The following is a 22,855-nucleotide window of genomic DNA, read 5'->3' as shown; positions in this document are numbered from 1 at the left end:
TCCTTGCCCTGTACTATGAATCTGTGATTTTGCTTCTGTCATAAAAGCTGTCTTTTTAGAGGGGTTGGAGTTAAGAGCTCTAATCTCACTTTAATCTCTTTTTTTCTCTACTGCTTACACTTCTCTTAACTTTTAATTAGCTTTTTTGACTTACATGCTAGTGTGAAAGAAAAGCTCATTTTTATGGGAGGTGCTTTTTTATCCTACTTCCTGGAGTAATGCTCTGCTCATGAGCCTAGCAGCAAGAGTGACCATATAGATGTATGTATGTATGTGTGTATTTATGTGTGTGTGTGTATATATATATATATATATATATATATATTTGGTGTTGGAAGTAGAGAATGTAAAGAACCAGACATGAGATAAATTCTCTGCATGTCATTTTCCTAAGAATCTGATTTTGAACTGCATGTTAGTAGTGTAGCATTTTGCATTGTAAGGACTATGATCTGCACTAATGTAAAGACAGCTGAATATGCATGTATATTTTCAAATGTGGGAATATAAATACGGTAGCTATTTTGGTGACCAGTGAGTTAATCATGAAATTATTAGCTGATAATTGAGGCAATCTGATTTTTACTTTGATAGAAATCTTCTAGGAAAAGTATAGACATACTTTATAAGAAACTTCATTTTTTGATGTTATTTAGCAAAGTCAGCTAAGAGAAATCAGTTACAATTTGTTGCCATCCTGAATCCAGGTCTGAAAATTTCACCCACAGGAATTCTCGGAACATACTCTAATCCTCTCGGGCCACACTCACCTCCATTGAAAAATCTTGACAGGATAAAGTCTGCTGATAAGTGAGGCTACAGAATTCATTTACCTCTTTCAGAGAAGGACTAACTCCATAAAGTGATATATTTCAGACTAGTATGGACTATCTTTTACAATATCCAAATGCCTTTATTGTCATTTACTTCTTCTGCAAGGTGATTCTCAGAGGAGGTCCTTGGAGGACCATGAGGTTTCAGACTCTAGGAACATAAAGCAGTTTTCTCACACACTGCCTGATAAACTTTAGTATACCATGTTTGGCCTTTTTTGCCCCATACTTCAAACCCTGTTCACTGAGGAACCGCAGTGCATTTAGTAGCTTGTAGGGGCTGCATTGTTCTTTGATACAATCACAGGAAAAATCAGATTTTTGAGCACCACATCAGCATAACTTCGAACAGCAGCTAGTGATATTAACCTTTTAAAATAGACAGCTCCCAGTGACAGATTTTTGTCCATCTTGATCTTGTTTCCTAGAGAGTCTTAAGCAAAGAGACAAAATAAACTTTCAAAATTAGCCACTCCCTTCCTGTCCATTGGGAACTGGTTTCTTAAACCATTCCAGCCCAGATGAGCTCAGATTTTCCCCTTTGAGCAAGTAAATAATGGGGAATGAGCCCTTTCGTTCGCCTTCTGTTCCTGTCACGCCTGAGATTTGAGATTCTTTTTGGCTGCTTCTCCTCTGTGGCCTGAAGTCCTGCACAACAGGGAAGTAGTCTTTGTACTGGAACATCCACTCTGAGCTCGGAAGCTGCTGTGATCGCTGGGACCGTTGCTCCATCCAGTCTAGCCTCCGTTCCTTCCTCAGGTTCACCAAATGGGAGGACTGGGGATTCCGTTCAAGTTGGCTGCATCCGAACTAGGCACAAAACTGTTTTGGACTGAGTCACGAGATCTGGGACAAGGCAGTACATTCTCTTACATAATTCTATTTTTCATTATTTTAAAGCCAAACCCTTAAAGTTTATACCAGATCCTTATATTATTTTACATTTTTGGATGGATGCTGGCATGAAAATTTCATAGGTAACATCCTGAAATTCTTTTTCCTCAGGTAGGACTAATTAGAAGTAATTCTATTCATATACAGTAATTTACTTTCCTTCAAGAACATCATCTATTTATTGGCACAGGAAATATTAAATGATTAGTAAGACCCAGGGTACAAGATGTATTGTGCTAGCAACTATTTTAGTCTTTATGTGTTTAACTGATATATTGTTTATCAGAAAAGAATGTATTAGTGTGTCAGGTGTGGTTAAATGAGGAGCAATCTGAGCTATTAGTGATGAACAAATCTTTATGAAAGAGTATTTGATCATTGTTTCAAATACAGTTATGGTGTAGGTCAAGTAGGTCAGCTCCAATTCAGAGTTCCAGTTCCAGGTACTACTGATGAATCAGCTCATGCCATTACCCCGCTGATGAGAGCTTTTAGCGTGATGTGGTAAAAGATCATTGAACCTTCAAGAGTTATATATCCTCAGACAATTGCCTTACATGTTTGGTGAGAATTACTCTCACTTTAGCAAAGAGGAACAATAGAGTAAGAAAATAAAAAGCAAAGATTATGTGGGTGAGTAATATGACTGCTTGCGTCAACTGTCATTTTACCTAAGAACAAAAATACCTGCTGAATTTTAAATGGTAAAGAGAGTGAAGAAACTTTAAAATTAATTTCTCAACAACGTGCTGTTGTTAGCCTAATGTGTCACATCTCAAAAATATGCCAGAATATGTGAATATGATATTAGATATTCTCCTGAAGAAAATCAGAGAGTAAGCAAAAAAATAGAAAAATAAGAAAATAGAGGCAATGGCCAACTCTAGTATATTTTATAGCTGCTTATTCTTAACATTGATTTTTAACTAACAAATATAAAAAAAAGGAAGCTACAATCTTAGGTTATCTCTGCTGAAGTTAGTGTACACTGGAGTTCAGAATAAAATCTTACCTGTTTTTGAGTAAATGAAGAGAGTTAAAATTTTACATGTTTTTCATTGGTCTCATCTTCTACAAAAGGCATTGTATGTAGGGACTTCACTTTTGTTTAGGGACACCTGAGTTAATTTTAAATGAGCTTGCCAAGATACTACTGGTAGTTCAGCCATGGTTCACCATGATTACTGTGAATACTTAGGCTAGTTAGTTTTAAGCTAGTCTGCATGTTTACTTTTTATATAGAAATCAGCCTTATGTAGATTGTCTTGCAGATTGTGGGCAGAAACTCCCTGAGGCCTTTATGTACACTTGGACTCTGCTGTGTATCAGGTTCCAGATCCTATGCTCTCCCATGGCTCTCATAGGAGCCACGTGTAATAATAATAGCTGAGTCATGATTTACATTTACACATTATTCCAGCATTATAATTTAACCTAAATATGCATGCAGCTGAGCCTAAAAGATATGTTAACTTGCTAATCTAACCACAATTTTATGTACCTTCTTATATATTTTTTTCAATAGGGTCAAGTTCATTATCAAAGATTTAAAGTGATGGAATATGGTAAGTTTTGCCTAAGTGCATTTAGTAGTAACCAAACTGTAGAATTTTAGATGTGACAAAAACATTAATATCAGGTGCTATATCCATTGACATGTTCATTTAAATAAAAGTAACTAAGTGATTCTAGTGTCAATAAAATACTGAACCCGGGGTTATTCCTTGTGGTTCATCTTAGCGAAGCAAAACTGGTTTCCCTGGTCTGCATCTATAGTTCAGTGGAGAAAGAAAGGCTCCTCTAGGAAGTCAGGTGCAAGAGCCTGACATAGGTGATCTGAAATACATGTTTGAAGAACCTAGCATTTCCATAAATTTAGAGCTGAGAGTGTCTGGTTTCCCTTGGCTAACATGAACCTTTTCAGTACTCCTGGAAACTCTTAACTTTCCCGTCTTCTGCTTCTCTGAGACTGACTCTCTGTCCTGAGAAGAACATCATCATTTTATCAGTAACCCTGTTTATCTTTGACTGTTACAATGACCTACTACTATAGTGTCTGAATGTCCTGCAATCTTTAAAATACTTATCTTAAGCATATGAGATACAGTTACTGTCCCTGATTTCCCAGGATTATGCAGGCAGTGTGTTCATTCCAAAATGTCTGCATAATGTCTGATCCTGAAGCTTACTAATGCTTGTATAAAAGCTGAATAGGCTAAAATTTTCTTTTTTCCTTGCCAGTTTGGCTTGAGACATTTTTATGATTCAATAATACAGGCTTTTTTTGCAGGCAGCTCTTGTATTGCTTGGTATTTCCTTTCAACAGGCAGTCTTGGTCTTACGTATGCACTGGGTTGGGTTAAAAGCATATCTTACCTTACATTCTTTAGGAAACTGCTAGTCTTCACTACATCACAGTGAACTACCTATATTACTTAAAAAAAATTAGATATTCTTTCTTTTGTGAATTTAATATTTTTCATAATTTTTTTCAGTTTTACCAAAATTTGATGTCATGATAGAAACATCGTTATACTACTCTTTGAGAGAGGAAGACATAACTGGTGTTGTCACTGCAAAGTAAGTAAATCACTGATACCAATGTCACCCTCACTCTTAAGATAATTGTATCTCAGTAGGTGTCAAGACAAAAATTGGGTTTAGAATGCTAAAAAGGGCTTTCTAATCTAAGTTAGCTGCCTGACTTCCATTTCTAGTTAGTTGATCTTCTTATAACATTTTTAGATCTTCAACAAACTTTTAATTACAACTTTTTACTTGGGTAGAGGTATTTCTAGACTATGATCAAGTTATTTTTATTGTCTTAGTCATAGAGTGTCATGATTTTTTGCTTATAATTTTAAGCATTTTTTTCTTCTTAATCTTTAATGATGTTCTTCAGTCTGTCAGGTCAATGTTTGTAGTTAGAGTAACTATATTTTATTAGACCAAATGAAAAATTATGGACACTTCTAGGCATATGCTTCTTGTTCCAATTTAGCCACATTCTTCCTATCCTAATAGGGTTTAAGAAAGAAGTATAGACTTTTGCCTAACAAAAACACTATGCCTGATAAATATTGAGAAATTCAGAAGAGACTTTACTGTAGACTACCATATGAATAAAATTTTATTTTTCAACTAAACAAGTACTTAGACAAAAAACTCGGTATACATTAATCTCAAATGAAAATTAATTTTGTTTTGGAAAGATGAGAGATGAACAAAGCAACTTGAAAAATTCATCCAAGATGACCTGGAAAAAAAGATCTTTTTATGGTAGTTTAGTTTTGTAAAAATGCTTACTTTTCTAAACACTTCATTTGTAAGTGAAAAGCAGAAATGATTGATTTAGAAGCTAGTTAAATGATGTGTTCAGACTTAAATGAAAAAGCTTCCTGTCCCTTCCATTGGGCAATTTTACCTGACAATATAAACAGTCTAGATTTGTACAGTTTTTAAAAGAGGGTACTCTTTTCCTAATTTTTTCTTCACATTCTACTTTGCATTTGGAGTCTGGTGTATGTCAGTGTGCATTTGGTTTCTATTGTTGTTAGCTGTTTTGGTCTTCTGGAGGTTACCTGTCACCTTTCTTGAGCGCTAGTAAGACATTTGAAAATTTATCTATCTGCTGCAATAAATACAGACTTGGATGGAAGTGAATTCACTGAGACTTGAGTAGCAGCAGTGCCAAAGTTTTACTGATACGCCATGATTTTTTTATAAGGAGTGATTCCGTCGCTGGTGACTGTTTTTACAGATACGGTATCTCGGTACACAAAGAGTTTACATGTCCTTTAGGCTGTAGAGGTCATACAACCTTTCCGTTTTTCATGTCTGGCATATTATTAGATTGAGGCAAGATAAGTATAGGGATGCCACTCAGTGACACCTTCATTTCAAGGGTAATGGTAGCTTATTATTGTGATTAGGTCCTCTCAGAAAGACTGCAGTCTAGATGCAAAACAATGTTTTTGAAAAATTTTTTTTCCCTTTCTCTGTCTCTTCTAAAAGGTCTGAATCTGGTAATTTAATAGCTTCTCTTGCATACAACCTGGAGACATTTGTGTAAAATTTTTATTTTATTACCTCACTGACTGGATGGAGCTTGCTAATGGCATTCTGAGAACTGAATATGTTACCGTTTTCAGATTTACCAGAGTTAGAAGCTTTGTTTGCCAAATAGGAATACTATGATTTGTTTTACACTATGAATATTAAATAATTTGAAGATAAGTTTCTCAGGATTTCTCATTTTGTATTAGCAGCATTTGAGAAGCATAACACTTTCACTTCCTACATCCCATTTTATTTCTGGTGCCTATTGATTATTATACTACATTGATATTCTATTCAATAACTTGCTTCCAGCTGACATTTTTTCTTTTATTGTGAATCCGATATCCTTAATTACAGTGAAATAACAAAATGAAATATCTGACAATGTTGTTTTTTTCTCTGTATCTCTTTTCAGAAAGTGAAAGCCATTCCAGAATAGCTGTGCCAAAGTAACTCTTATTCTGACACAAGAATATTGTATTCCAGCTTAGTTAAATGTGGTTAATTTGGCTGCATTGCACAGCTCTTTAATAGTAGTAGATTTCTATAATTCCTGTTAAGGAAAGGGCAGCACTCCTGTGTATACTCTCCATTTTGGGGGCTGCTGTCTACAGTGTCAAAACGCTGGTCCCTGCTGAAGGCTTCGTGTTTCAAAGTGCACATGTATTCTAGTCATATTTGAGACCAGGGAAAAAACATTTTATCAGAATCTTTTGCCTTGGAGAATCTTAAGGCAGCCAGGCCCTTGAGGCAGTGGATTGTTTGACTGTGGTTGACATGTTTCAGGTATACATATGGAAAGCCAGTGAAGGGAACTGTAACAGTCACTTGCCTTTCTGTCTCTTACTGGACAAACAAGAAAAACGTAACAAAAACAATGGAGGTGAGTTTTTTTTTTAACAGCTTATAGTGATGTAGAGCCTAAGGCAATGTCTGTAGGTTAAATGTGCCTGGAACTGTTCTCAAGTGCTGCGTTCAGCTGGCGTAGTATATGGAGGGACTTGCATGAAGAGTATTAGACGCTCTTGTTTTCCAGAGCAAAACGGCTGCATTCAAACTGCCTGATACTTGGCTTTGTCATCTGTTGAACTGTGCCTGGAAGTTGTTTCGGAGAGTGCTAGTTGGCCCCAGTGAAAAAACGTTCCAGGAACAATCCTACCAGTATAGGTGATAGCATTCCAGCACCCAGGAATGTTCCCTGGCTCTGTATAGACCGCTGTACTCATAGCCTTACATTATAAGGCCAGAAGAGACCTATAAAATTGTCTAGGTAGAACACTAACTTAGTAGAGACTGAAGAGTTTTGCCTACTAATTAAATAGTAATTGTTCACAGTAATTACTGGGCTAGGCGTGTGCTAGAGCATGACATTTAAAAAAGCATGCAGTTTTGATTTAAAGACTTAAAGTGATGATAGATTCCTGGCATCCTTTTGCAAAATCAGGTCTTTTGGTATTAAATTGTGGACTGCATTTAAAAAAGCTACAATTCCTGTTAAACAGTGTCTGGTGTTTTCTTTTGGCTGACTTCAGGCCTTCGGCAGCACTTAGCCTACAGAAAGCATGAGCTTTGAGAATTTAGATAGAGTTTAGCTCCCAGGGACCTGTTGATTTTATTTTTCTGTGCAACATAGATACTAGTGCTCTGGCACTATAGATCTGAGTAATTACATAAAAACAACAGATAATTTTCTCTTTCTAAACAGTAATGAACTTTTAATTGATTTAATAAGAGTGACTACTAAACTGGATTTAATGAGAATGATTACTAAAAGCAAATATTAAAGTTTAGCATTCAGAATTTTCTGGTGTTGACACTCCAGAATTTACATGAGGAGAACTGCAGAACTCAATTAGAAATAATTTGCTGTAAGTAAAAAGATGTACTTGATTTTGGTGGTTTGATAAACATTTTTTTTTCTGCATTGCAGATTAATGGATCTGTGAATGTTACATGTAGCAAACTTATGTTGCAAGACTTGTATGCTGATCAGTCATGGCACCACCATGACACTGATTACAGAGAGCCGATAGAAATTACGGCTGTAGTTACTGAGTCGCTTACAGGTATGTTGCTGTGTGATGTCTTCCTTGAGAGATCTATGGAGTAGGCCATCTTGTAAGAGTTTAGTGGGCTCTTATAATATACAGAAAGGCTTAGAAATACCAGGAAAAGTATTGTGTGCTGAAGGATATATTAACCTTTTGTATACATTTATCTCAGCTGTTACTTATCTTGATATTAAAGAGTTTAACCAGCTGTTAATTTAGCTGAGTACAGTTCTATGCTAAATGATTTATTAAATAACCAAGAGATTTGTTCAGATGGAGGCTGATGGCCAATAAGTGATCACTTCTGCTGAGAAGAGCAGGCATAAAGAATTACTAGCATTGATATGAGTCTTACAAACTTGAGTCTGATCATAAACTTGCATTACTTGTTTGTAAACCACATTAATAGAAGAGTTCGCTGATCACATGTCATTCGTTGTCTTTTTCACTGTCTTTTGGGCAGGCAGATTTGCAAACTGAGCCTTTCTGTGGGTTCATGTGGCTTTTCAATTTACATATTAGAAAAAAAAGATAAAGTTGTATACATTTCTACCAGTCCTAGAAACTGGGTTTCAACAGACTTTCTGTAGAGACCCCATTAAGGTAAAGCTGTCTGACTTGGGATTCTTAAGTTCTTTTCTTTTGTCAGGTGTATGATACTCTGACACAGTCTGTGTGGAGTAGAGTGTTGTGCAGTGTATTTATCTAGTATAGGGTGGAGGCAGTATGTATACCACCTCTGTACTGATACTTAGCTGGAGTGGTGGAGAGCAATAGGAGTAGAAACAGTGCAAAGTATGATAGAATTGTCTGAAGAACATAGGCAGAAAAGAATATTGCTGCTAAAGAAATGTATGTGTAAAACCATGTTATCTAAACACATTCAATTATCCAACAGGAATCTCCCAAAATTCAAGTGTCATCATATTTCCAAAGCAAAGTGACTATTTTATTGAATTTATGGACTACTCTAGAGTAATAAAACCTTCTCTGAACTTCATAGCTACTGTGAGTGCTTTTATTTCATTATGATTTGTATGTAAACAAATGGGAGGTTTTTTTCCTATACTTTTGCTTAGATACCAAAATTTGCCTCAGATTTTTAAGTGTAATTTATAGATTTATAGATGTGTTTTCAAATCATCTCTTTTTCATGATGCATTTTGGTAAATACTAAACTTAGTGGCACTTGCACTAGAAAAGAATAACATGTCAGGAAATGCTGTAGCCTTGGCAGGATATGTCTGAATGTAGTTTGTCAACATTCTCAAGGAAGAGAAATCTTTTCAGTTTCTGCTACTGCTTTAGAGTTATGTTACTAAACAATGTTGCAAAACTGAGTACAATTCATTAAACCACATTGCCCTCAATTGAAAGTGTCTTCTTCAGGCATTTTGTTGTCTTTCTTGTCCCACCGGTAGTCCTGCCACAGAAGTATTACATGTTCTTTGTGCTGTCCTGGTCTACATTCAATATTTCTACATTTAACAGAGGTTTCGTATTGCATCACTGCATTTTGTTCATTTGAAAAAGGAAATAGACCTCACAGTTCTTGAAGACAACCAGAGTCTTCACTGCATAGAAAGCAGACCTAAATATCAAAATGAAAAACTGAATAGGCAATTCAGAGTAGATTGGCTCAAGCCATACCTTTCTCTTGGCCTGATCATTTGGGTCTTTGGATTTGGCCCTTTTTCTTTCCAGTGTCTCAGTTTGACTTTAGCTTTGATCTACTTCCTTCTTGTCTTCCAAAGATGAGCCTGTAGGGAACTGAGGCATTTAGCAAAGCTGTATCTGAAATGGAAGAAACGAATGTCAGTTTTGTTCCCAGAGGAGCATGAAGGACAGTTTCTGCTGTTACTGTTAACTGGAGGTCTGTATATGCTGTACCTGAAGAGCACAGAAAAATAATGGTAGAGTAAGAGAAGTAATGAGATGACAGACTTTTCGGTTGAGAAAGAAAAGGGAAGCATTTATTTGATGTTTACAAATGTAGCAGTTGAATTTTTTGGAGGGCAATGTGGTTTAATGAATTGTACTCAGTTTTGTAACTTTGTTTAGTAACATAACTCTAAAGCAGTAGCAGAAACTGAAAAGATTTCTCTTCCTTGAGAATGCTGACAAACTACATTCAGACATATCCTGCCAAGGCTACAGCATTTCCTGACATTTTATCCTTTTCTAGTGCAAGTGCCACTAAGTCTAGTATTTACCAAAAAAGCAAAAGGATTATACTATGAAGAAGAATCTGCTTGAATGTGGGTATAAAAGTTGATGCAATTCCTAGTGCTGATTGATAGATTTTGGAGTGAAAAAGTCACAGACTGTGTCCATTTGGGGCCTGAGTTCAGTCTTTTCTTTTGCAGTCCTTTTGATGAATCCATAAAGACATCTGACTCAGTATCATCTCTGCTTGTCTAACATGTTAACCTACACATGTTGTAATGTTAGGCTAATGTTAAGTTGTCAGGGCAAGAAATAACAAGTGATAAAATTAAATATTCAAGCTGTAGGTAGTATATGCATATTTTACCTGAGAGAAAAGCATTTTCATCAGAAGAGTTGTAACTGGAAGAGCTGAAAGGCAGGTCACCTTTTCCATTCCATTTGTTTTTTTTTTTTTCCCCTTCTCTTTATTCCCTGGAATTATTATGGCAAGTTTTGTTCTTGGATGGCTTGCCTACTTGTAGTGCTCTCAAGGGATTAAAAATAAAGATATGTGAGAAATCAGAGGATACCCTTGTTTTCTTGACATGATGCTGTAAGTGCAAATATGTATTATTCATCATGGATTTAAGTTTTATCCTATTTAATGGATATTTTCTTTCTTGTTTTTAGCTAAAGGTGGCACGTTCTGATAGCAACCAGCTGACCACTGAAGAGAGACAGAATCTTGTCACAGTCACTGCCCAACAGTCAGACCTGGTTTTTGACCACTCTTCACTTTCTTACCTTGAAAACGAGGCAACGGAGGAGAGTAATAAGACAGTCCATGTCCTGAATTACACTGTCCCGGAAAATGGAATTATTGATATTGAGGTTCCAATTCTGGCTAGCACAAAAAATCTGAGAGTTCAGGTATTGTCTGTAATACGCTACTTTGGAACAATGATACACCAGACTGAGCAGGCTGCGACTGCGATCAGTGTGATACACTGTTCCTGCTATCTGCAACAGCTGACAGAATCACCTATTATTATTTATCTTACTTCCTATTTGTTTTACAAACAGAGCTGGGAACAAAGTGTCAGGCCCTGTGAGACACAGTGCTTTTAAAATCTGAATGTCATCTAAACAATTGCACCAAGATAGTGGATGGGGGGGAAAGAAACAGATACTCAGAGCAGTGAAGTGTTTCTGTGCTGACATTAAGGTTACAGTACCGTGCTGCTTTCAAACAGCAATGTGAATGTGAACATCTCAGATTTTACAGTTTGGTTAAGAACTTTTTTTTTTTTTTTTTTAACATTATCTTACAGGCAGAGTTCCTCAGTAGTAAGACCGACGTAGGTGTTTATGATGTGTTCAGCTCACCCAGCCAGACTTATCTCCAGATTAAAATGAACAGCCAGGATGTAAAGGTAACAGTCTGAGATGGAACTTGCCAAGGTGAGAACAGTTCAAGTTACTCATCGTGTTCCCATACTCATCCATATCAATCCTACTGTTTGCCTAGGCTGGGAAACCTTTTCAGCTGAGTATTGCAAGCAACAAGCCAGTAAAAGAGTTTCATTATCTGGTAAGTTATTGATTTTACGTATGTTTACAATTCAAGATGATTTTTACCAACCTCATAGATACTGAAGTGAATGGAATATGATTGAAAATTAGATAAACTCAGCATTTCTACTGTGCTTTGATATATGGCCCATACTCCACTTTGCTGCTAGGATGATCTTTGTTCCAAAGAGTGGCTCCATCAGCTAGCTCTAGCAATGCTTTCTAGAAGTGTCTGTTTTGGGTATTGGGTAATCTCTGATTATGGATGTGTAAAGCAAGGTGAAACTATAACAGTAGTCCTGTCGTTGTCTCTTAACTGCGTAGAAAGCCTTATGGGATGGGAAAAGGGGCAGAAGTGGCTGGGAGCGGCCCAAGCAGGGGTTTGCCAGCATGTTCTGGGGGTGCAGATGGAAGCAGATGGTTGTTGAAGCCCCTCTGCAGATTGAGGGACTGATAGGGATGAAAGTCTGTGCTGTGAACACAGGATGAGGAGAAGATTTGCCTGCTGAGAAAACAAACGATCCAGTGGGCAGAGTTGCAATGTTAAGAAAACTGCATTTTATATGCAGTAGGAAGCATTTTTTAATAGATGGCTTAGGTAATGACTGTGATTTTATCATTAGTTTTCCTGAATTGTATCTTACAGGATTTGGATTGAAGGGTTTATTACACCATTGCCAGTTTCCCACCCCATCCTTAACACATGCATATCTTGTGGGCAGTCTAAATCATAATGATCACGATAATTGCAATTGTTCTTTATCAAATAGTAAGCAGAGTAAGCAATATAATATCTTTAGAACAATATAAAATGAGGGCATTCATGTGCATTTTCTAAAGTAGAAAAATGCTTTAGAAGATTGAAAAAAATGAAATTTGGAGGCATACCTTTTATTTTAGAAATGACATGAATATCTGATCTATTCTTTGGTTGTCTGAGGTGAGAGATTTGCAGCTCTTTTAGCTCTTAAATGAAGATCTTAAATTAAGGCATCCACAAAACAGCTTTTCCTACCAAGTTAATTACTTAAGTGGTTTATATTAAATAGTTTTTTTTTGAAAATGCTAGTCAAAAATATGGAAAGTTACAACCCTCTCCCATATACTACTGTGCTTATGTGATTATATATCTGTATATATGTGAATTTATAATTTCTGCCATGTCACTATCAACATTTCTATTGACCTAGATGTTGTAAATAAACAGTGCCCTTTCCACATCTTATTGTTTGAGTCAAATAATTCCTTTCTTAGTTAATTTTTTTTTCTTTATAGATATATTAATTAGGTGTTATTTCTCTATAAATATATGAAGCTAAATATGGAAGTAATAAAGAGTTCTGGCAGAAATTCTGGCAGAACATGTAGGCATAAACTGGCTTTGTAGTTTTTAGCCACTGAAGGAAAGAGGTTATGATCAAGGTTGTTGGTGAAAAAATCAATTTGGAAACTTAAGAGGAACAATTACGTGCCTGCAGTCAAAAGCAGAGAACTACCCTCCATGGTTCTCCTCACTGATAAGTGATATGGTCCAATTGGAACAGATTTAAAATGAAAAAAAAATGCTGCTGTGGGCCTGAAATCTGCACTGTAGGTGTTTTGAGGGAGCTTCAGACTAGCTCTGATCTAATCTGGTTAACCAAATGCCTGTAATCAGCTGGAGCATATTAGTGGACCTCAGGTCACACTCTTCATGATGTGAACTAAAGTGTGGTAAGTACGAATGTTTTGGAGATTTGCTTCAAAATTGTATACCTGATCCAAACTCAAATTCTGCTGTGGATGACCCATATGACCAGCCATTTTGTTCTTGCATTTTTATATTCTCATAGCTCATATTGTACCGTGTCCTCATCCCTGTAATTCTTCACTTGTCTGTAGCGATATAGGAATTAAAGCATGGAAATATCTATTTCTAGTATTTAAATATTACATTCTCTCCTTGCTTGATACCCAGTCTCACAGATGTAACCCTTGAGTTTTTTTGAAAATGTTACAGCTATATGACTTTTCTTTTAACACCTGCTTGTAGAAGGAGTTGCAATGCTTATCGCATATTGAGTTACCAATAGGTTGTGTGATTCACTTTTCCCTTTCAGGTGATATCTAAGGAACAAATTATGGCTTCTGGCACAAAGGTTTCCACAATGTTCACTTTAACAGCAGAAAACTCCTGGGCTCCCTTGGTGTACATACTTGTATTCTATGTTGATGAACTTGGAGTAATTGTAAATGATGCTCTTACTATCCCTGTTCAGCCTGCTTTGGACAAGGTAATTATATTGAACTTGAGTCTGAGATTGTGTTTTCGTTTGTTTCTTGCCTGCTAAGCAGTAGTTTGGATCATAGGATTGTAAATACAAAATCATTCTCATTGTGGATCTAGTCTGAGATTTGTATGAGTCTGTGAAAAGCTTTTTTTAATAATACCAGTACAGCTAGAGTTCAGCTATAAATGTAGGGCTATTTCGTATCTGAAAGAAATTTCTACTAGACCTAGGCGCTCTACATAAACAGATAAAAAATGTCCTCTCATATTGGTTTAGTCAATTACTAAGCCAAAGACTGCTCTAACCAATATAGGGGAAAGATATTCACAAGTGCTATAGGTATGGAACTGTAAAGTTTAAGAAGACCTTACTCTAATCAGAGAGTGGTCATGTGGTATGAGGTATGACCAAAGAGAGCCCAAAACAGAGCAGAACTGGCATTTTCTGCTCAGTCTTTCTGAGGAGACTTTGCAAAAGGGCCTTCTTTCAGTAAGCCGTGAGTTATCCTAGTTTTCTTTATGGAAGCACAGAGGCAGCTTTTTTGGCTGTGTGGTCAGTGAACATGCTCAATATTTCATGTGGCCATGAGCCCTTTAGCTCAAAAAGGCTTGAAAAGGAGTGGGAAAACTACTGTTGCAGCAATTATTTGATTTCCTCATTTACTTATCAGGATGAGATTTTGTCCTTTAAGCAAATAAAAGGCTAACTTTGACTTTTTACAGGTAAGACCACCCAAAGACTCATGAAGGGTTCAAATTCTTCTTCTGTGGAAGCTTAACATTTCTTTTAGAACCATACATCAGTGGGGAGGCTAGTTCATGTGTGCAGAGTGGTTATTTGTTCTCCATTCCTTTCATAATTTGTCCGTTCTCAGGATGTGAGTGTTGCTATCACAGAATAAGGAAGTGGAGAGGCAGTAGGGTTACAGAGCTGCAGGGACACGTTTGGTGGTTATTTAGCAGTGTCTGAAGAATCTAAAAAAACTAAAAACAGATATGGTAACTTCGTTTAAGTGTGGGAGTTTTAGGGTAGAGTCATAAAGATATTTGTAACAGCAAAGCATAGCAGTTTGATTCACCCTTCTGGAAACAAACAGAAATCTTTCCACTGATTGCATTGTTCAAAATTAAGATTACAGTATATTATTCAGCAAAGTGATAAGGTCTGGTCTTGAAAATATGAGTTTGATTAAATGTAGTTCATGGATGAAAAACACCACCATAATTTTCTTGGAAAATTGAGAGGATAAATTATACGATAAATATCAACTTTACTGTATTTGCTACGATGATTACATAATGAAAAAATGTGAGATAAGGAAAGAACTGTTCTCAAAGTCTTCAAAATTTCAAAGTGTTTACAAAAATGAAATGCGTTGGTAAAATGAAAAATACAGAGCTGCAGTGTCCCAATGTCCTTTACACAGAACCAAACCTTTTCACTGCCCGTTTGATGTCACAATTAGAGTGAAGCACATGGTGCTAATCCCATTTATGGTGCCAATATTTGGTGTATTTGCTGTTGCTCTAGAATTTTCATACTGAATGTATCAGGAAGAAAAAAAAAACTCCTTACATGGATTTTTCGGAGGAAGGATAAGACTGAGCTGTAGACTGAGACACCTAAATATGTATGTTTACGTGAAAGGACCTAACCATTCAGTTGCTGAAGCAAAGGCATCTAGTGTTCTCTGAAATGCCACAGGGCATTTAAAATATTATCATGGGACCAGTTGGTGTTTCACAGGTACTGTGGGAGACCTGTGGACTTCTAGAGAGGGAGCTGAGGGTCAGAGAGCATCCTGTGGGTCACCTCAAATGGTTTCAGGTGCTTTTCAGATGACCGAGTCTCATCCCTGATGCCTGTATGTGAGCTATGTGTCTAAACTCCCTTTATGGAGATTCAGGGGCCCAAACAGAGGAGTTTAGTTTTAAGGATAGTTTTAAGGATATTCTGCCTGAATTCCACTGTAGATGTCGTGTATATCTTTGAAGATCTCAAATGGTAATAAATGCCAGTGTCTATGTAACTGAATCCTCTCCTCAGCCGATACAGTCAGTATGACCTGTAGAACTATTTTCTTCACCTTCCTTTGGATTTCTGCTTCATGGTGAGCTGAGCTGCTGTCTAGTCTCCATTCTCTCTTTTGAATTTTTTGTGTGTACTGGAAGCTTTAACACTGAACTTTAAATGTAAATGGCTAAATGTAGGTGTCTGTAGTGTGGAGCTGGATTCCATCTCAAGGCTTATAGTAGCATTTTTTTTTGATGAAGGAAAGAATAAAATTATTCATCTTAAACTGAAATTCTATATGGTCATCTGACACAGTAGCGAGGAAAAGCATTAGCTGGAATCTTTGAGGGCTGGAGTTTTCCCCCAAAATGCCTTTCTCAAAATTCATTATATGCTTTCTTCTACACTAATCAACAGAGAAAGCATTTCTTTTACTACCCTTAGCTATAGAAATTGGTATATGTTGTGGCTGAAGAAGTTGCTGGTTCTATTCTAAGTGTTCATTGAAATGACTGTGGATGCTGATCCAAACTTCCCACCAATCTAAGGAACTGAACAAGACAACAAAACGAGTGTCACAGTAATTTTCAAGAGGTCCTAGGCAGAGGTCTTAAGAAATGTCATGTTTGCTTGCAAATCCGGAGTCTTAACTATAGCTGATTAAGTTAAAAATGCTTCCTCAGTTGTAGGCTGACTGTAAGTATCATGGTTTAATTTAAACCAATACCATTTTCTGCTTTTTTCCAGATTAAAATCTCTTGGAGCAAAGATAAGGTGAAGCCATCTGAAAAAGTCTCCCTTAAAATCAGTACAACGGAACCAAGATCAGTAATTGGACTTGCAGTTGTTGATAAAAGTACAAAACTTCTAGGAGAAAATAGCGACATAACGGAGGATTCTGTAAGAAAATGAGAAAAAGTGTTTTCAATATTTTGTGATGAAAGATGTATGTTTATGAAAATGCTACCATACAGATGCTGAATGAGTGATATTCTTTGGGGATGATTTGTAGTCCTTAATTGTACAAATATTTTTTTCTTCTGCAAGTAGTTTATCAGAACGAATGGAAAAGACTGTAAGACTTTCAAGGTAGTATTTTTAATTCCAATTAATACTTCATTGTTTTTCAATTCATTTATTCAGCAGACTGCTCAGTTTCCAGTTGGCAGTTTCTTCTTTCAAGAAAGAAAAAAAGTCAAGAAAGCTACCTAATGATTTGTGCTTTATGCACTTTAAAATCAATAAAATAATACAAAGAACTGTATATTTTTGAGAATAAAATAGTTTGTCTTTTGTATTCTGTTTGCTTGCAGGAGCTCTAATGCACCAACAGGTCAAAAGATTTGACAATATGCATCATTCCTAAAGTGCCAGATAACATACTAGTTTAAGTGCCGTGGAATAGCAGTGGACTGTAGGCTTCTGTTTTTGTCTTTTCTAGTCTTAGTCACACTTCCATTAATCATGAAACCATTATTAGCCTAATCCAACTCACCCTGTCACAGATTTTATTCTCTCTCTTACATCAGAGCTCACAGAGCTGCTTCCTGAGGTACAACTCTATTACGTTAGCATCTGTAATAGTAAAAGTTCTGAAAAATGTGAGTATGTGTTCACTCTTTGGATTATTTTGTTTCTCTTGCCCTAGGTATTCCACGAACTCCATTTGTACAACACAGCACAGTACTTTCCCCTAATCAGAGGTTCTTTTGGTGTCTTTCAGGTATTTTTTCCCTTTTTTTAATTACAAGCTGAGTTTTTTACTGCTTAGTGATCATCACTTCTAGGAAGAAAAGTGTGTCTTTTAAGCTTTGGGATTGTAAACAATGTACCATTTTCACGGTTTATATTGGTTTTGAATTATGAAATTTATCAGCGTATAAATGTTCCAAATACGTATGTATTTTTGTAACTGTGAATTACTTTTGTTCTTGATAGCATATTCTCTTTTAAAAGTTTTTTGACATTAAGGAAATATTCAGATTCAAATAGTCTCTGTTTTGTTGGTTCCTGTGTACTACTTCCTTAAGGTTTATAATCGCTTTATTATGGAGACTTTATTTTCTTAAAACGAAAGAAAAAAAAATAGATAAGCTCTGTTGATGTCCTGAATGTCCTGTATTGAGATATACTGTATAAATTTTATCCAGAAATGCAGCCTTTGGGTATCAACTGATGCAATTCTTGAGGAGGATAAAGAACATTTTCTTTGTAAGTAATAAAAATAAATATAGCCAAGTCTAATTTACTCTGTGGGGAAGGCTGTCTACGGGTTAGGCTCCCTATTAGCAGTTCTTACCATAGGACAGATAGACTGCATTCAAGACATGCAGAACTCGTAGTTTTTTAAAACCTTCCTTTTTGCTACTGTTTTGAGTGTCAGTACCCATGAAAGGCCTAAGGGTGAATGAGTTTCTGTTTGATTTGGTTTGATATATGGGGCAGTGGTTGGTCAGTTGGATGTAAGTAGCCGTATCATACCAGTTTCATGAATACTCCGGAGAGGCTACGTAGAAGCTTCAGGTTCTGGTGAAACTTCTTAGTTTATAATGTCACAGAGTATTGTTACCGTATGTATTGCAAAGCTATAGATTATGCTTCAGACACTGTATTACTCTGTTTTTTTTAAACCTATTTTTTTTGTAGAAAGGATAATAATTTTTATTTTGTAGATGGTGGAATGATACCCATCGAGGATGGTTTTGGTGATGATGTATTGGTAACTAGAGAAGGAGCTCCTGATTTCAGCACTCCTTATGTGAGGACACATTTTCCAGAGACTTGGCTTTGGATTGACACCAATACTAGGTATATATATAATATATAATATATATATATATATATATAAATATATATATTATATTATATTATATTATATAAAATAAAAGCAAATGGAAACTGATTTACACTTGCCTATTTTATTTTGTAGATTTCAGTAGTACTATGCTGAACTGAGGAAGAACTCTGCTTTAAAAAGTATTATTATTTATATTATACTACCACCTAGAGGCCACAAATGAGATTGGAGGCTGACCAAATTGGGTATTTTAAAACTGCACAAAAAGGGACAGTGCTTGACTGAAGGCCTTGCAGTTTCAGTAGATGCTAGATAAAAATGCTGGAAACAAAAGAAACTATTTTCCCTTTACAGATAGGGGACAAACTCATAAAGACACTCAATCTTCTTTCTCTAGAGTACATGAAAAGATTGCAATTAGTCCAGAAAGTGAAATCTATTCTTGTCTGCACCTAATTAGGGGAGCAGTTCAAACGGTTAACTGGATGGTGAAATCTGAGCTGGGTTGTGAAGCAAAATGTTGTATTCATTCATGGCTGAGGAGTTAGGGAAACAGCCATCATCTGGGATTGTTTCACAGGGTCTTTAAAAGTGTATTAGATGTAATACAAAGTAGTTAAATGTAATTACCTTCAATATATTTAATTTAAATTAATTTGACTTTATTTTAATCATTTTGATCCCGTCACAAATATTTTTAAGTCATCAGGAAAAGAAAAACAAATAATCAGCAGCTTTTCTTGCCAAAAGTTTGGACTTTATTTTTTTGATGTATTTTAAACATTTTTGTTCACTTACTGATGTCTTTAAGTGGATGCTTTTGAACATCTGTTATGTCCTTCTGCCATCAGATCTGACCTGGATACCACGATGGAAGTTACTGTACCTGACACTATCACATCCTGGGTAGCCAGTGCTTTTGTGATTTCTGAAAACAGTGGGCTTGGATTGACAACTGCTCTAGCTGAGGTAACATAGAAGTAGACTGTTCTACTTTAAACTTCTGGTAACACTGTTATCCAATATTTGAAGTTGTACTTTAGCTGTAGCAGTGGCTGCCTCCTTATACAAATAAAGTGATGGAGAGGTCAGTTTCATTCAAGCTGTAAAGAAAACATCCCACTGAAGTCATCTGGGGTGCTGTATGTGCTTCCCCTTCATGGACTTTCAGACATTGCGTAGATACTTGAGTGCCTGCTTTAGTTAAAGTGGTTGTGCTCCGATGTGCGGCCACATCAGAATCTTCTTATGTAGAAAGCAGGAATTACTGTCTGAGGACAGTATATTTCCCTGGTTTGTTCCTGCCAAGAAGATTTTCCGTGAGTTGGGTAGTGCATGCAGGGAGAGTGCACAGACTAGCTGGGAAGAGGTGGCTGGGACAGAAGCATGTTGTCTGCAGGAAAGATCGTGCCACTGTGTTGCTATTCTGAAACCTAGGAGGGAGGATGGGAGAATTGCTTAAAGACTGAATTCTGGCCTTGCATTCATTTGATTAGCAAAAAGTCTTAGACTAAACATATTCACTTTCTGAATAACAGTCTGAGTAGCAGAGTGGACCCTGAGGTCCAGTGGTGGGATGAGGTACCTCTAGCTGCCAAGTGCCTGCCTCCTGCAGCTTTTTATGCTTCCAAGCGTGCAAAGAAGAGTATAGCAATTCGTAAACTCCCTCTATTCACGAGGAGAGCTACCTTCAGAGAGTTATCCAACCTCTTTAAAATAGGAAGTACTTTCTTAAGGCTTATTTAAGTCATATTTTAGATGTGTTGAATAATCCTGTGAAGGTAGCTATGTCCTTCCGTTCATTATGTAAAGAGTCTGCAGAAACTACATTCCTAACAGACAACTCCAGTTAAGTGCCTGAAGTTAGATAGGGTGAAACTGTACAGTACTAAGTTGCAGATTACCAACTTGATGCTTAGACTAATCACAACACAGGTTAGAGACAGTCCTTTACCTGTTGAAGTTCTCATACCCTCATATCCTTGGGGAGGGGCAACTTTTGGAATCCAAACCCAGATTTAGATCCAAATTTCGTAGTTGGCTGCTACACCAGACACAGAACATGTGCTTTGAACATCATGATCATGACTCCACCACAAAATTTGGAATCTGATCTGTTTTTTGTGGTAAGGCTCCTTTGAGACTGGAATCATGATTTTTGTTTCTTTCGCGTAGTTTGGCAGAAATAGGACGAAAAGAGGAGCAGTTTTCTGATTCAAAATGTAAGAAAATATATACTTGGCCCCTCAGACTCAAATTTGAGTAGGCTGCAAGTAGAACAGATGTTGAGGTTATTCCTTAACTATAATCACCCACATGCTCTGTTCAGTACATCACTCACTGGTCTCTTTAGATTGTACTCAGAGTTCCATATGGCTGAAACATGCTAATCAGTGCCATACAGAAAAGCAAATAAAAGAAATGCCTGAAAATTGTAGTGGAGAAATAAATGTGACATCTGCATGTTTATTGTCATTTACTGCTTTGTATCTTGCGTTTATGTGATTTCTACTATAGAGAATTATTTTACCCTATTGTGTTTTATTCTGATATACTAGGATATTCCTGAATATAAAACTTCAGGATTGCAAGAAGTTTAGAGAGAAGCAAAACAGAGAAAGGCAGAAAATAGTTATGTAGAGAAAATAATGACCAAGAACTAACAAAAAAAATCTCCATCAAAACGTCTTTAATGGGAAAAAGACTTTTTGACTAACTGAAGTCTTGAGAAAACTCAAAGTTGAGCTAGAGTTTTAAAAAGAAAATTTTGGAATATTTGATAGCTAGAAAGAAATCTGAGAGTTTTTTGGATCTGAAATTCAAAACACAGAGATGAATTTTTTGATGAAAACAAAATTAAAATCATTTTTAGTTGACATTTCACTAATAAAAGGTATCGTGCCTCAACCACCCTTATTATACAGTTCATAAGCGGCATAATTTTGATTCCATTCAGATTGATGAGAGATTACCACTGACTTCTTAGAACCAAGACTTCATCCAAAAGCCTCTGTTTGCAGATAAAAGTAACTACTTGCTGGTGAATTTCTTCAGTTTTTCTTTTAATTAAAAAAGGATATATTTTTAGAAATATAATGAAGAACTTACAATAAAGTTAATATTACAACATAACATCACACTACTGCACATGTAGTTGTTAGTGAATTACAGAATTTAGGAGAGTTAGTTATTTTGTATTCTAACACACATTTTTTTCTTAACGTGGTGATAGGTCAGTGAACAGATAGATTCATAATCATCCAACACTTAGGCATTCAAAAGCCTAAGTATTTGAATGTTCCAGGAAAGCACAGTTGCCTTCCTGGGATCTCAGATGGCTCAGCAGGACAGATCACAGCTTTCAAATCTGCCAGCTGATAGAGTCTTAAGTCCCAATTTAGATGCTTCTGTCAGAAAATCAAATCATGTCATAGGTGTCAGGAGTTCAGCAGCTCTCATCTGAATAGTTCTACAGAGTTCTCACAAAGATGCTAATAACCAGTAGCGCTTTTGGTGTCTGCATTATAGTATTACATTTTGTTAATTATAAAGTCCAAGTAAACATACTGTCTCATCTAAGTATAAAAGTGAGACAGTATGATCAGAAAACACATTATATGATCATTTTCCTAGCTAGCGTCAGTGCTTGAGTTCACTATTGTGTACTGATTTTGTTTTGCAGCTAGAAGCTTTTCAACCTTTCTTCATTTTCCTGAACATCCCATATGCTGTCACCAGAGGAGAGCAGTTCATTTTGGAAGTGAACATCTTTAACTATTTGAAAGAAGAAGCTGAAGTAAAGATTTACTAAGCCTTTCTGATGAGTATTTTTTACTATAATTATAGGATGAAATTAGCCAGCAGTTCTGGAGTCAGTCTGGATTGAACAAGCAACTCATTTTAATGGTTGGAAACACTTGTTTCGAAAGTTTAAATCATTGCACTGATTGACTGAATGCCAGATCCTGGTATCCTCTGAATTAGATAAATTCACTTCAGAATTAAAACACCCAAGTGCCTGAGCTTAGGTGCCTGGCACTGACTGAAATGTCCTAGGATATTCTGCCAACATTATACCTGCCATATTGGAAAGCATTGGTCTGCCACTGGTTCTCTGTATCTGTGAGCCCTGTGAAGATGCCCTGGATACCTCAAGTCAGCTAAAGCTATGTGTGGGGACCTGAATTGGTCCCTGGATCTCCACTGACCATGATGGAG

The 22,855-nt window shown here is 36.4% G+C and overlaps 1 protein-coding gene across 1 annotated transcript in view; it reads left to right on the top strand.

Moving 5' to 3' along the window:
- Positions 1-22,855, top strand: part of CD109 (CD109 molecule) — an 89,468-nt gene that overhangs the window by 31,241 nt on the left and 35,372 nt on the right. The window contains exons 6-20 of the mRNA XM_062572848.1: positions 3,253-3,292; positions 4,223-4,307; positions 6,573-6,669; positions 7,717-7,852; positions 8,736-8,845; positions 10,676-10,915; positions 11,317-11,418; positions 11,514-11,576; positions 13,657-13,830; positions 16,588-16,740; positions 17,489-17,563; positions 17,991-18,051; positions 18,513-18,648; positions 19,489-19,606; positions 22,320-22,433. Coding sequence (XP_062428832.1) covers positions 3,253-3,292; positions 4,223-4,307; positions 6,573-6,669; positions 7,717-7,852; positions 8,736-8,845; positions 10,676-10,915; positions 11,317-11,418; positions 11,514-11,576; positions 13,657-13,830; positions 16,588-16,740; positions 17,489-17,563; positions 17,991-18,051; positions 18,513-18,648; positions 19,489-19,606; positions 22,320-22,433 — 1,704 coding nt within the window. The remainder of the gene's footprint in view (positions 1-3,252; positions 3,293-4,222; positions 4,308-6,572; positions 6,670-7,716; positions 7,853-8,735; positions 8,846-10,675; positions 10,916-11,316; positions 11,419-11,513; positions 11,577-13,656; positions 13,831-16,587; positions 16,741-17,488; positions 17,564-17,990; positions 18,052-18,512; positions 18,649-19,488; positions 19,607-22,319; positions 22,434-22,855) is intronic.

This window comes from Rhea pennata, chromosome 3 (assembly GCF_028389875.1).
Source record: "Rhea pennata isolate bPtePen1 chromosome 3, bPtePen1.pri, whole genome shotgun sequence".
In the NCBI taxonomy this organism is placed as follows: Eukaryota; Metazoa; Chordata; class Aves; order Rheiformes; family Rheidae; genus Rhea; species Rhea pennata.
The sequence above is the reverse complement of the archived record's forward strand: the minus strand, read 5'-3'. Positions and strand labels throughout refer to the sequence as shown.